General features: G+C 40.8%; 1 protein-coding gene across 2 annotated transcripts in view; it reads left to right on the top strand.

The window, feature by feature from the left end:
- SLC24A4 (solute carrier family 24 member 4) overlaps positions 1-16,135 on the top strand; it is a 143,667-nt gene that overhangs the window by 2,721 nt on the left and 124,811 nt on the right. For both annotated transcript variants that reach the window (XM_020802238.3, XM_020802239.3), the window contains exon 2: positions 9,989-10,099. In XM_020802238.3, the coding sequence (XP_020657897.3) occupies positions 9,989-10,099 (111 nt within the window). The remainder of the gene's footprint in view (positions 1-9,988; positions 10,100-16,135) is intronic.

Genomic DNA, 16,135 nt, shown 5'->3' on the forward strand with positions numbered 1-16,135 from the left:
CTTTTCCAGTCAATGGACTCACATCAGAGGTACAGAGTTCAGATTCTACCTCCGGTGGCGTTGGTTTGAATGTTTTTCCCAATCTTGTTGAACAAGGTTGATGAATATTAATATTTACTGTTTATCTTGTTGGAGAAAAGTCCTGATGTTAAAGAATACTAACCTTTAAGATCTGGGTTCTGTCAAAGGTGGGTATCTCATTGGTGGGTCGCCTTAAGTGGTAAGGGACACAGGACACTGAGAAATAAACCTTATCCCAAGAGTCCTCTGATAGAGGGCTTACACAAATAAGGCAAGCCAAACACCAGATTCTTCAAGGAACAAAACTAAACAACACACCTGTTTCCTACTTTGAGTATGAAGGCAACTGTACCTTCATACTCAAAGTAAGAAGTAGGAATGGTCAACTGGACCATTCTCTAAGCCAGGATTCGCCTTTAATTGCATAAAATCTGTTAAGAGGGAGGAGTATGTGAAGATTATATGAAATGATAATAATCATCTTAAAACTGCAAACCTGGAAGGGACTCTATGGATCATCAAGTCCAGCCCCTGTCAAGGAGGTAAAATGGCGAATCAAATTCTTAACCTCTGGCTCTGCAGCTGCTAGAGACCTAAACCACGCATCTATCGAACAGAATGTTTTTCCCTGGAAGCCTTGTCCAATTTCCCTAAAAGTTTGTTAGCAAACAACGAGACAACCTCAGATCCTTGAAATCTACCTCACCTCTTCTGAGTATCAGGTTGAGGTCTTCCTCACATTGCTAACTGCTCCTTTCAACAGAAGATGGTAAACATTGAGCCTATGTGACCTTCTTCATGCAAAGCATGCACTCTACCCAGTAAGCAATGATTCTTCCTTCTCTTCTTGGGCATGCCACTGCTTTCTCAGTCTGAGTATTATGCATATGGATATGTGATATTTCAAGGACCAGTGAGATAATGTGCACAGAGCTACAGAACACTTGACATACCTGAAGGCAAAATGAGGATGGGCAACGTACGACCCTCTTGATGTTGCTGAACTGCAGCTGTCATTAGCCATAGCAGTGTAAACAGTGGAGGGATGTTGGCAACCACAACTGTATAACATCAGGGCAGTCAAGTCCCAAAGCCCCTATTATTGCTACTCTGTTCCATCCCAAAATAAAATGGATATCAGGAGGATAAATATTCAGTTAAAATCAGATACAAACCTACACTAAAGCCTCATTCACTGGTTTAAATGCAGATAGCAAATGGCTGCAGCAGTGGCCTAGCTTGGGCAAGTCTCCAGGCAAAGGGAGTTTTTGTGCCAGTTGTGTGGGAAGCGCCAAGGATGTCTCTCTGCTCTGTGCTCTTATTGCTCTAATTTGGAGAAAGTATAGTGTTGCTAAGAGAGGACTATTGATTGGCTTTAGAGATTTTATGTTGGGACACAGAGGAGTTGGCAGTGTCTATCATTCTCAGAGCCCAAACAAGGTAAAGGAAGAAATCAAAGCCAGCCTTTCACATTGATCTTAAAGGGCAGAAGGGAGTCACGAATAAGAGCTGCAACAAAATGTTGCACTGAGTCCTCAAGTCCTAATATAAATGCTTCTATCAGGCCTTCTGCAACTCAGTCTTCCCCAGCTTGCTGTGCTGCAGATATGTTGGACTTTAAATTTGACCCCATTCCACCCCTGGGTATCCTGAACAAGCTAAGGATAACAGAATCTTTAGCCTAATATATATATATATAGCAGTGGTCCCCAACCTTTTTAGGGCCATGGACCAGCTGGGGACAGCGAGCTCCGTGCACCCCCCACAAGCATGACATGCCCACCGTGGGCACGACACGCCCACCGTGCGAGCATGACATACCCACCATGCGTATGTGCATGGGGGCGGTGATCTGTATCTGCGGCCCAGTTCCAGTAAGCCCACAGACCGGCACAGGGGTGGGGACCGGGGGTTGACGACCCTTGATGTATAGGACACAAGGTTGGAGAAGGCTGCTTTGAGCCATTGCATGCTCATTCATTCTTCTCTTAATTTTCTCATTTTCTTTTCTAACCTAGGACCCTGTGATTCATGATAAGCACAGTACTTAGTACTGTACTCAGTAGCTTATTGTTACTAGAATGTTTGGACTTTCTTTCTTCCTCTCCCCTGGTCCTGCTTCATTAAAGAAAAAGAAACTGTAACCTCCATACTTCAGCATTCTCTGCAAAAATGTAGACATTTCTATCATGCTTCTTCCAGGCTCGATTTGATTTAAATCACAATTTAAATTCTTTTAAAATTGATTTTTAAAGATGATTTAAATTAAAAACCAATTTTTCAAAAATTTTGCACATTCAAAATTTTATATTTATTTAAATCAATTTGATTTTTTAAAAAAGTCATTGCTTTTTATCCACCCTGCTTGTGGCCCTATTTTAGTTTTGGTCATGTTGCCAAGGGAGGATTTAGATAACATTAGATTGTTGGTATTGGCCCCTAGCGCGCGCCCCCCATTTCCAAGAAGAAGTAAGTCACCATATTATGCATCATCAAAACAGTTATCCTAATAGAGAATACTCAGAAGTGAACTACCATTCCCTTTTTCTATGGGTACCCTGGGACTGTGTAGTTTTCCCAAGGCTACACAGACTGGCTCTACATGCAGGAGGCACAGGAGGGAACTGAACTCTGAACTTCTGGCTCTACAGCCAGATATCCAAACCACTAATGTATCCAGCCAGCATTGTGAGGGACAGCCTTATGTAAATACAGGATAATAGTTGGTTTAGAGCAGTGGTTCCCAACCTTGGGTCTCCAGATGTTCCTAAACTAAAACTTCCAGAAGCCTTCACCACAGGCTGTGCTGACCAGGATTTCTCGGAATTGTAGTCCAAAAACATCTGGGGACCAAAGGTTGGGAACAGCTAGTTAGAGCGTCTAACTCTACAATCTGCTGGAACATGTCATATTTTATTATGGATCTGCAGCTTCCTTAGAACATATCCAAACCGTCTTGGATTTGGCCACAACATCAGTCATCGTGGCAAAAGGCTTGACTGCCATTCAAAGAAGACCTGTGCAACCTATCTCCTTTGTGAATGAACTCCCTGGACTCATGAAAGGAGACAGCATAGAATCACATTGTCTTCCCCCAACATTTCACACCAATTGGGATTTCCCTTTTTTTAGCATATTGACCTGAAGCTGAAGGAGCAGGTAACAGCAGTTGTAGAGGGAAGTAATAAATCTTTCCAGGACAACTTTATAATCTCAGAGGCATGGCAATCCAAGTTGCTTACTGAGTATGTTTTGTTGGAAAGTTGTATATGTTAAACTTCAGACCTTATCAGTCACTGTGATATATGTATTTTGTGTTGTGTAAGGGTAGATATGTTCTCATCCCCTTATAATATCTCTAGTTATCTGAACTCACATATTTGGGTTTATTGCAATTTATGTAGTAAAATAAACATACAGTACCTGTATTTCATTGCACTAGATGAGTTTATTATGCTCATGCATTTGCTTATTTTGCCTTTGAGTTAGAGAAGTATAACTTACTTTTAAATGAACAACATTAAGTTCCAACCCAGTAACCTGTTATTTTATTACTTCCTTTGCTTACATTTCCTAAACCAGATCTACATGGATGAACCCACAATGTCTGTTAAGGAAGCTGTGCCCGCTCTTTCTGCTTGTATAACTAGCAATTTCTATAAGCATTCAAATTGCAAGCTCCTACTGGGCTGTTTTGAAATAAAGGCTTCTTTGAATTTAGTCTCTGTTCAGTACGCTCGAAAGGGATTCTTGAACTAGCCCATGTGTTAATTGAGAACCATGTGAGTGCTATGTGGGTTATTTGGTGGGACTTGTGATGGCTTGTCGGTTGAGCTGGTTGCCAGGGGTCCTCTGTGTATCCTAAATAAGGCAATGTTGCCGTCAATCTTTTAAATAGATTTTTTTTTTTGCCTTTGGTCTGTGTCACTGGTGATAGAATCTGAATTTGCTTTTAAAGAACTTGAGATTCATCCTGGATCAAATCAAAAGCTGGTCTAATCCAGAACTGTTTGCATAGAGGACAGCAAGGTGTCTGTGCAAAGCTCACAAACAGGACATGAGTATGATGTCAACCTCTGACTTCAGTTCTCCAGCAAATGATATTCAAAAGCATCTTGCTTTTGACATTGGAGATGATGTATTACCATCATAACTATTAGTTCATCCTCCCTTATAGAGCACCTTTCTTTGAGTTCTTCTCTTTCAGTACAACAAATTTTTTTTGCAGTTTTTGAGGCTTTTCCAAATTTCGGAGGCACACATGCGTGAATAATAATTATTACATTTCAGCAAGCCAACTTATGGCAGCCCTTCCAGGGTGTTAAAGGTATCAGTACTCGAAATTGGTTTAACAATTGGTGGGACAGTACAGCACATCCAAGGCCACACACAAAGCATATAATCAATCAATCAATCAATCAATCAATCAATCAATCAATCAATCAATCAATCAATCAATCACCTGTGGTGGTTGATTGGTCATATGCCTTGTAGTCTTGGGTAGGGTTCTCTTGGGTGGCACAGTGGGGTTTTGCTCCTAGCCTCTGTCTCCACAGAAGACAGACCTACTGGGCAGAATAGAACCTAGAAGGCAATTCTTTCCCTGTTAACAATTGTAAAAATTACAGAGTAGGAAGACATGTTAGACAACATGTAGTCTAGAGGCTTTATACCAGATCCTGGATCTACAGCCAGTTGAGCTACAGTTGATCAACCAGGATTTCTGATTCCCTTATCATAGAATCATGAAGTTGGAAGGTGCCTGTAAGGTCATTGAGTCCAACAGCTGCTCAATGCAGGAATCCAGATCAAAGCAAATCTGACATATGGTTGCCTAACTTTCTCTTGAATGCCTTGGAAGCTGGTCATTGAATTTTAAGAACTATGTTCTTGTGAAGGGAAAGACCAACCTCGGCGGGTCTTTCTGGTGGAGCCGACTCTCTTAAAAACCTCAAAGAGGACACAGACCAGCCTTCCTGCTTCCTCAGGTCGAAAGCAAGACCAGGTACCGACACCTTGAACTTAGAGGAAACCCCCCCAAATGGGGTGGTATCCTGTGCGGTGGATACCAGTGAGTTGGAAGAGACATTTAAAGGGTTAATGGCTGCTGAGCCAAATAAGGAAGATTTAGAGGGAAAGGAGAAGGTGGAGTTCAAGGAGGAGGAATGGGGTTGGGGGACATAACCGTGGGCAGGGGATATATCCCTGGTGGTTGGGAAATGGTGTGGATCGAGGATCCTTGGACCGGACGCTGGGAACAGGTCCGTGTGCCCAAGGAGGAGGCAGAGCGGAGGCATAGGAGAGGTCTAATGCAGAGGCCCTCCTATTGGGGAGAGACGGAAGCTAAAGCCTGGCGTAAAAAGCTGCGAGAGGCAAAGGAGGCTAGTGAAAGGGAAAGGGCGGCCAAACAAGCATGGCATGTAGAAGAATTGAGGAAGATGGGCTGTTACCTGGTCCCTGGAGTGCCTCGCCAGGCGAAGGAGACCCCTCATGGGGGTGGATGGGAGACGAAGAAACCCTCCCTTTATTGAATCCCTTTTTGCAAGGTTATGACAACCCCGAGTTGGGGGAGGTCCCGGTTGGACCTTGGGGACTTGAACCTGTTGCAATGGTTATGAACAATACTGAAGTACCCTTACCTGAGTTGGACTCAGTGCAAGAGACTAAGCAACCACCACCTGTTAATGTTGACGTTCCAGTTGTTAAGGTTAATAAATCACAGTTATAACCAGAACCAAAAGCGTCGACTCCTTTTTGGAACCCCTGGGAAGCCCCAAAGACTGAACCCTCACAGTTCTCTCTTCATTTCTCATATTCAAATCAAATTGCTGGACTCAGAATTTTTTACCTTCTATGGCTTAGGCCGCTGGCTTGGTCTCGGGGCGGTTTCAGCGAGGCGGCCGGTGGTGCCCGTATTGCACCCATTCCGTGCTAGAGAAAGAAGACACGTGTTTCCTCCCTTTGCCTTCTTGCCTGGTGAGTGGAAGAGGCGGGTCCGTCTGTGGGGGGAGCTCTCTTTGACATGGCTTCTCGGGCCAACTCTGCCATTATTGGGAGAAGTACAAGCCCTCGCGCGTGGGAAGATGTGCCTAAGACACGGGAGGGGAGGGGGTGCATGTGGTCCGTGATGCTTCTTTTAAAATCCAAGATACTATGTATGCATAATATTAAGTATCTCATTTTGTATGCTGTACGCCGCCCAGAGTAGCGGGATATAAACATAAACAAACAAACAAACAAATGTTCTGTACTGCAGCTAAAACTCTGCTCATGACCCGGGGTTCAATCCCAGGTAGCGGCTCAAGCCTTCTATCCTTTCAAGGTCAGTAAAATGACTACCCAGCTAGCTCGGGGGGCAATGTGTAGCCTACATAATTAACTTGTAAACCGCACAGAGAGTGCTTGAAGCGCTATGGGGCAGCACGCTTTGCTTTGCTTTAACTGGGCTGGGTCTCTGGGTTCTAATAAACAAAACCAACAAAGTATTTGTTTGTTTGTTTGTTTGTTTGTTCGGTTTATATTCCACCCATCTGGTATATTCGACCACTCTGGGTGGCTTACAGCACTGGTTCTTAACCTTTGTTACTCAGATGTTTTTGGACTGCAACTCCCGGAAGCCTTCACCATCAGCTCTGCTGGCTGGAGTTTCTGGGAGTTGCAGTTCAAAAACACCTGAGTAACAAAGGTTAAGAACCACTGGCTTACAGAATATCAAAACAATTAAAAAACATAAAAACATTAGCATATAACAATAACAAATAGTGCAGGAATAAATAAATAATAAATAGCAAAGCAAAAGAAATCAGTAGTTGACAGGAGGGAAGGCCTAGATGTACATCCATGTTTTCAGTTGGCATTTGAAAGTACCCAGCGTAGGGGCCTCGTGAATCTCCGGAGGAAGGTTGTTCCAAAGGCAAGGAGCCACCGCCGAGAAGGCCCGGCTTCGAGTCTTTTTCCTCCGGGCCTCCTTCGGCGTAAGGCTCCTCAGCCTCACCTCCTGACTTGTGCGGGTGATCCGAGTAGATCTTGGTGGGAGCAGGCGCTCTGCCAAGTATCGAGGTCCTAAACCGTTTAGGGCCGTATAGGTAAACATTAGAACTTTGAATTCAATGCAGAAACGGATGGGCAGCCAGTGCAGCATGGCCAGAACAGGAGAAATATGTTGGCGTTTTCTCACTCCAGTAAGGAGTCTGGCCTCTGCATTCTGCACGACTTGAAGTTTCCGCATCAGCCTCAAAGGCAGCCCCACGTAGAACGCAGTGGTCTAATCTTGAGATTACGAGCGCATGTACCAAGGTAGTGAGCGCCCCCATGTCAAGGTAGGGTCGCAGCCGGGCAATCCGCCAAAGGTGGAAAAAGTCGGTGCGAACTACCGACGCCACCTGGATCTTGTATGTTTTCCCAACCCTGATGTAGTTTACTCTTCCTCAGTATAGAAGTTACAGTGCAGTGGTTACAACTCCATCTTTCTTGACAGACATTTGTGCAGCATCTGCTTAATGACCTCCTGAAAGAAAGCCTGCCATTTCTTGGGATAGCTTATTTGAAGGTGAAAAGCAGCAAACATCTCATGTCCTGAACTATGTAAATCAGAGTTAATCCCAAATTGGGCGGGGGGGAGGTCAAGTGCAAGATGTGACTGCTGTCATTGTGGTCTCCAGCACTAGTCATTCCACTTCATACCCACAAAAACAACAGTGTATTGTGCAAGATTGTTTCTGCTTGAATGAAGGGACTCTTCTTGAAATGGACTGAGGAACTTTGGGTGAACCCAGTTGGACTGATTAAATGTTGCCATGGTGGTCCAATGTTTATAGGTTCAAGTTTTCCCCCTTACTAAGCTAAATCTCAGTTTAGTCGATGCAGCCGTTGTTCATAATGATCTAAGGAAACTGGTCGTTTGGAGAGAGAGATGTGGAAATATATATTTGTTATATATATTAGTTTTACAATATGTTATTGTTTTATGTAAGCCACTTTGGGGCATACATTGAATGATAAGCACAAAATCAAATCAACAACAACAACAATAAACAAACAAAAATTGCAGTTGGAAAAATATGTAGACATACTTGTCTGTAATCCTTTTGTAAACTGGCAGTCTATAGCCAAAGACTTGGCTGGTTATTTCAGATCATATGGTGACTTTTAGACTGCCTCGTCTCTGGAGTTCCTGGCCAACCCCTGGCCATGGGTATCTCTCCTCCCTACCAGATTTCCTTCCCCTTTCAGATTTTTCTCTATTGTTTTTCTTCCCTATGATGTCTGTACCACTTCCTTTTTTAGTTAAGCCTTCCTTAGAATGTCTTGCTTTCGTTAGTCTATTGCCCTTTAAAGACTTCTGCTTTCTCATTTTCTAGCCTTCTGCTATTCCACTCTTCCTCAAAAACATGCACATTTGTAGGTGACAATTTACGTGTAGAATGGGGAGGTTTCAAGTGTGCGTCTACATGAGTTGATGGCTGAATTACAAAGCAGAATAAAGGGAAGTAAGCTGTTGGCTAAAGATACTTCCAACGCTTGGTTAAAAAAAGCATCTTGATGCTGTGTATGATGTTTACTTTTAAGAAGCACTGCAAAGACTCACTGAACATTTCAAAGTACTTTTTGAATGTTTTTTTCAGTATCTAACATAGCCTCTCCATAAGGTCCAAACACTGATCCACAGGGTGTTTTTTTACTATCTTGTTTCCCCATATAGTTATCTGTAGCTCAAAAGAAAGCAGAGGGAGAAAAAAAGAGAGGAGATAACTGCTTATATAAAATTTATCTTGCTGATAGCTGTCCTTACTCATTACAGATATATTAATTTTTTCCCATGGATGTATCATTATACTGTATTCTACCCCTGCGTTGGCTTCAGTATTTAGATTATCTATTTATCCATTTATTTATTTAAAATATTTTTATCCCACCTATCTCCTTGAAAAGGACCCTGGGTGGGTCCTTTTACATCATTAAAAGACAATAGTAAAGCAAAAACAGTAAGTATAAAAGTATTAAAAAGGAAACAAAAGAGATGCCAATCTGAGAAATGGAAAAAACAAGTAGTCCTAAAAACCAATAAAAACAGCAATGCATAGCAACCCATACAAAAATCATACTCAGGTGGCCAGTTACTGGGGGAAGGCTTGGCTGAAGAGGAAGGTCTTTGCCTGCTAACAGAAGGACATTAAAGATGAGGTCAGACTGGCCTCGTGTGGGAAGGAGTTCCAAAGTCTGGGACGAGCAACAGAGAAGGCTCTCTCCTGTGTCCCCCTCAGATGCATCTGTGAAGGTGGCGGGACTGAGAGAAAGGCATCTCATGATCTTAACACCCAAGCTGGCTCATAATGGGAAATATGGGCTTTGAGATATCTTGGACTGAGGCCATTTAGAGTTTGGGTGCTAATTTGTCCTGAGAACAATCCTGTGAGATAGATTAGATTATGAGATAGTGCCTGAAATCTTGTTGCTTAGCATAAACCAAATTGTAACTTTCTGTTTGTTCCTCCCTTGTAAACTCTCCTTGCTGCGATTCCTACCGGCTGGTGCACATGTTGGCTTATGCATAGGTGCCCTGGGAAACACACAAGAGACGCTTTGTTTACCACGAAGGAGTGAACCTAATGTTATGATTTGGCTTACACTAAGCAATAAGATTTTGGCCAATGAGCAGCACAAGCTCACACAATAGGCTTCCTAGCTAACTGTAGATTTTTATTCTGATTTTTGCCCCAAACCACTACTCTAAGCACTGTACTATACTGACTCTCTCCTCTCGATTCTCTTGTCTTGCTGCGGCTTTTATTCTACAGTATGCATTCAGCCAAATATAATGTAATACATACCAATAGAAGATGCCAAGTTTTGCTGAAGTCCTAAGGAATCTATATCTTATGAGGGGTGATGGAAATTGCATATGGATGGAAACAGCCAAGGCTTTTTTGTCACTATAAATAATGTGCCTGTGTTTTTTTTCACGCAGGACAAGATTCTGCTATTGTTGAGAAGAATGTTCTGTCAGAATTATGGAGGAATAGAAGATTGATGGCATCAAACAATGAGTCACACGAAGAAAAGAACTGCACAGAACCAGGTAAGAAATGGAGACTGTCAAGGTATTCTTGGCCCAGCTTTCACTTTACTCTGTTGTTTTGCTCTTTGAAGAGCTGCGGCAGCGTGTTGGACCCGAAGACTCTTCCACGCAGAAAGAAGGTTTAATGAGCTAAAAAGTTCTTGAGAGACAAGTGTCAGAAGAACTTAAGGCTTTGCCGAGTCAAGCACAGATGTAATTTTTAGGCATACAATCATATACCTGAGTCTTCGCTGTGGTTCTTCTCCCTGGGATGCTTGTCCCTTGCAGCTGCGCATTTTGTTTGCACCTGTGTATTAAAAAAAGAGTTTTGTGTTTTTTTTTAGTATGGGATATTCAGATGTTACATGTTTTCATTATATTTAGTGCTGTAAAAGGATGTTGTTTAGTTTATCCAGTTTTACTGATTTCCTCAGAAATGTAACAAAGAAGAATTAAAACCAGGGAAGATAAGCTTGCATATTGCCTTCATCCTAGTGGTCTCTAGCTAAGATCATAGGTTTGCATGGCCCTGTCACTCACCAGGCTCCTACTCTGTCACTTAGGACTGCATTTAATTGCAGATCTCCATGGCTTAAAATACCTAGCCATGTTTTTGTATTTCCATTGCTTTTTCCCATCACTCCCAAATTTTTATTTTTTTTTCTACCCTGATGAATAGAATGGAGAACGTATGCTGTGTGACAAACATGTACATCTTTTAAGCTCACAGCTGTTCATAGGATCTGAAATGTATTCTCAGTGAATCATTCAAATAGGAATGAGGCTATAATTTGAGTCAGTAATTGCTGTTTCCCATATTACATGCTGCGCTTATTAGAATGATGCATTAAAAATACTCATTAGAATGGGATGTTTTTACCATTACTTGCAAAACAGCACTCTAAAATCACAGCCAAGGCCAAACTAAAAATTAATGCTGGTCTTTTCTTTAGGGCCAGACATATCTCTGGTCCTTAAATCTCATGTTCTGATTTTTGTACCATTGTTTGCTTGACAAATCAGTGGATAATTTCACTAGGTAGTCGTTTCATTTTGCTGACATCTTGCTTTGCATGTTCTTTAGTATACAGCAGCACTCCCATATCCAAAGGGGATCTATTCTAAGATGTGCCCCATATGGGGCAGGACAAAGGTCACAAAAGGGCAAGATAAAGGTCACAAGGCCTGCCCCTCGTATGTTGTATATAGGGCTGTGGTAAATTGCGGATTACTGAAACCACAGATACCGATTCCATGGATATTGGGGGTGGGTGGGTTTCCTACTGTACAGTGGTGCCTCGCATTACGACATTAATTTGTTCCAGCGAAATCACTGTAGAATGAAAACGTCATAATGCAAAAATAAAAAGCCATTTGAAACGCATTGAAACCCCTTTAATGCGTTCCAGTGGGCTGGAAACTCATTGTCCAGCGAAGATCCTCCATAGGGCGGCCATTTTCGGTGGCTGTCTTGCGAGGAATCCGTCCAAGAAAACAGCGGGGAGCCATTTTATTTACCCGGCGGCCATCTTGAAACCGTCAATCAGCTGGAGGAAAATCGTCATTTTGTGAAGAATCGGTTCCCGAAGCAGGGAACCGATCATCGCAAAGCGAAAAAAACCCATTCAGTCCATCGTTTTGCAATCGCAATTACGATCGCAAAAAGATAGTCATAATTCGGTTTTGTCGTAATGCGGGGCAATCGTAAAGCGAGGCACCACTGTACTTGTTAATCACCATTTATTTATTTATTTATTTATTTATTTATTTATTTATTTATTTATTTATTTATTTATTCATACACACACGCACGTACGTACATACGTACGTACGTACATACATACATACATACATACATACATACATACATACATACATACATACATACAGCACCATCTAGTAGTTTCCTTTACTCTGGGCAATTTCAGCACTAAACTCTTATTAAGGAAGAGAAACATTATTTTACTTTATCAGCTATTCATCACATTTCTTTGCTGGCTTTCCTCTTTTACCCTTTCCCCATTTTGAAAATCTTGGATTCATAATGGAGCGTAGAAAGGAGACTACTGCATCATGGTTTATGGTCACCTGTTGAGTGAGAATGCAGTCTTCTCCCAGGAGCCAATAGCATCAGCTCCATTAATGCTTCCAAGCTCAGATTAAAGCTTCAGGGGTTTGCCAAGTTTCCTTACTTAGGTATCTCACAAAGTATACACAGTATATTACCTTATGTCCGTGTGCATTTTTAAAGGGACCTACAAAGAAGCTTGATGGATGGAAATCTTTTGTTAATCCTTATTCCTCATTGCCCCAGAGTTTCTATATAAGATATAATGCTAGTTCGTAGATGTAAGAAGACCGTAATGTGTCACATTTGTCTATACATGTAACATTTAAGCATAATGAGAGGCAGGCTAGATCAAATTAAGGGTCCATCTGCTTCAGTGTCCTATTTCCTCTTCAGTGCTTTCTTTTAACTGTGAGCTAAAACAAATATATATTGTTGTTAGGTGTTCTTAAACACAATGTAAATTCCCATTAGCTCATGGTCTCTACCTGTTAATTTGTTAATTACCCTTTGAAGTGATATAAGCCACTGCGGGTGGCCATATCTCATGTCAGCGAGTTCTAAAAAATAATGGTCTATTCTGTGAAGTAGGAATTGCTTTCATATACCTTCTAATAAAAACACAGTGTTGCTTATTCACATACACGTTATATTGAATAGAGTAACATTTCTGCACCTAGGACGTGCACTTATTGCATATTTAAAAACAAGCTATCCTAGGGGCTAAATGCTAGTCTAAGGAGAAATCTAATGCAGATTAGACGACAGTTCACTGTCAGCTGCAGATGATTATTCACCACCAAATGAAGATTCAAATGAGCAATCCAATCAATGTGTACACAGGTATTTGTCTCTGGATAATGTTTATTGACACATACAGAGTTTTATTTATGGGATACTGAAGAGGACAGTACTTTAATACATGTATTGACAATGTCCGATTAATTCTGTATAATGTCCCAAAATCTAAGTTTAAAATCCACTCTAATCTGAAGAACTATATATTTATTTTGGGGCATTCACAGAAATTTCTAGGGCTGTAAACAATTGCGCATGTCAGCATTCACCAAATTTGAAGCTGGTACTGCTTATTGGCACTGCTATGGCTGTTGTAGTTGTTTGGTAAATTCAATCAAGTATGTAATTGGAGAAATGTGACTTCATTTGTAAATGAGTGGATTTATGTTTCCAAATGGTACTTTAGGAATACAAATAACAGGAAGTAGGAACAAATTTTACTTGCCCCACTCAGCGGAATTTTTAATATTTTCTTCAGTGTTGGTGTTAATAATTAGAAAGTGTATATGTACATTCTGTATGGTGCAACTACCAATTTAAGAGCATCCATCCATGGTGGTATAACATATTGTTGTGTATGTATGATCATCTTGTTTCCCAGCGTGGAAATACCAATCTGGAGCTCATCACAGAATCACTGGGATTTTAACATTCTGAATCTTCTGGGATTATTCACAAGTAATGGCTGCCTCATTCTTCTTCCCTATCTCTAGATCATTTGTATAGAAGAAATAAATTGTCCGGTCTCAGTTAGCCTGAACATTTTAGTTTATTCAGAGTCCTAAAAAGAAAAAGACAATGCAGACTGGTAGAATAGGGTAGAAGAGCCATTTTTGTAGGAGGATCTGGCTTGGTAAAAAACATTGGTCGATGATGTTTGATTAGGAAGCGTAACTGGACAGTTTGGGCAGAATGCTGGAGATTACCTGTGTGTTGTGTTTCAAGGGGAACTCTAGGAGCCCTTAAATATAGAGCAAGGATAGACTTCTTGGTGCCCTCTGGATAACTTGAGCCTCAACTTCCATCATCCCTTATCACTGGCCATGCTAGCTTGTGTTGATGGGAGTTTCATCCCAAAATATAATGAGGACACCAGATTACTCACTTCTGGACTAAAGTGGTTACAGAGGCAGTATTTTTTAATAAACTAAAAGAGGTGCTTGGCAGCAGTTGAAAAGGTGGTCCATGCACATTACCTTGTCATCATTTAGATCATTTCTTCAGTGGGAAGCATATCAGCTGTTACTGTTAGAAGATTCAACACAGATTGTGCTGTTACTGATAGCAGATTCAGCAAAATATGTTTATCCATGCTAATTGAATTATGAATTCATATTCATGATATGGTAATTGGTAGAGAAGTATCAGGCAGACACATTTTGTCCTTCTCAGAAAATCATTGCATAAATTATTTGCAGGTAAATGCATGATATAAATGGCTTTAGAGAAGAAGCCAGAGGAACGAGAAAGTGAGGTAGGTCTGGCTGAGAGAGGTGATTGGCTCAAGGCTGTCAAGGTCAAAAGTGTGACACTTGAACAAAGCCTCAGAGCACTGCAGAACTTAATAACACCTCTTGGTAGTTTGAATCTGTGATGATCCATCACAGCTAACATTTATCCATAAAATGATTAAATACCATTGTGAACCAAATAGTCATGACAATTATATCAAAGTTCAACTGAGTATCAAGGTATAAATCATTTACTTGCTCCTGCCTTGTTCACCAGGACTGTAACTTCCTGACTTGCTCCATCTCTTTTCAGAGGATGAGAATAAATCAAATAAAGAAAAATGAGTCCAATCAACATTAGCTTATCTAATTCTACAAGCTTTATCCATCCACATTGCTTCTATGCATAATAATTCAAAGGTTATGGAAAGCATTAACTTTTTGAGAAGTCAAAACCATGTGGCCTCTAAATATCATTCTTACAGCTGTGAGCAAAAGCTATAGTTACAAATATTTAAAAAAATATACGAACTTAAGCTGTTAGCAAATACTTAAGTTAGACTAATATATTTCAGTAATAAGCTTTCAGCTAAAGTTACTGTCAAGAACAGTGCCAAAATACACGCGCTTACAGCCTTAAAAACACATGTAAAAAGTGTAAATCTGTAGTAGTAGAAATACATTTTCATTCTTTTAGCAAATATACTTAGTTTTTATATATGCTTACCCAGCCATCTGCCAGTTTACCTCTGTGGAGGATGATCCATGATTTCTGTGTGTTGCCTTTGTGCTGCTCTGTCTCTGCAGCTTTTGTCATTTTTTCGTCCCCTTGGTTCTTTGACTTGGTTTGGCTTGGGTCCATTGTGGTTCAGCTGGCTTTGCTGGCTGGCTGGCATCTTGCTTACATTACATTAGCCCTTTTATAGGCATGGATGGTTATATTTCCTAATCATTTTTTATACATTTTCACTCCAGTTGCAAATTCTAATTCTAGAAGATGAATTCAAAATCATATAGATTCAGCTACCCAAGGGAATGTTCGCTGATAAGAGGAAGTAAAAACATTCCTCTTTATCTTTATTCTGTCCTAAACTAACAGACTCAATGTGTTTTCCTATTGAATCTGCTGTGGTAGCAAATTCCATGCATTTGCTATGGAAGTTGCCACAGTTGTGAACTCAAAAGACTTCCATTTATTCTGCTCCTTAGGGAGATTACATGGGAATAGATAGGATTTTGTCAATCACACCTGAGTTCTCTCCAATAAATACTCAGCATATTGCTACATAAACAGTTACTTTTTTCTTTTTTCCAAACTTCCATGCTATAGTTATATTCCACATTTCCACAATTATAGTTCTCATCATATAATATTTTATTTATACAAAATACCAAACTTTGACACATCCTTGAAGGGGAGTGTGGATATGTCTTGTTTGTAGATTTTTCTCTGTTGTCCATTAATCCAATTTTGCAATCTTGACGAGGTCACCAAGTCAGCTTCATGGCTAAGTGAGGATTTGTACCTGGTCTCATAAAACCCAATGTGGAAATGGTAAAACAAAACAAAACAAAAAAACAAACAAAAAAAACAACCAGAAGGAAACAAAAGCAAAAAAATGAAACTGACAAAAATGTCTTGGTAGGCTGTGGTCAGCAGTATGATCTAGGAGTGAATTTGAAACCCCCTTAAGCTTGCTAAGGCTGTACACTCCTTTCCTCATTAAATGTTCTGACCGC

This window comes from Pogona vitticeps, chromosome 1, assembly GCF_051106095.1.
Source record: "Pogona vitticeps strain Pit_001003342236 chromosome 1, PviZW2.1, whole genome shotgun sequence".
NCBI lineage: Eukaryota > Metazoa > Chordata > Lepidosauria > Squamata > Agamidae > Pogona > Pogona vitticeps.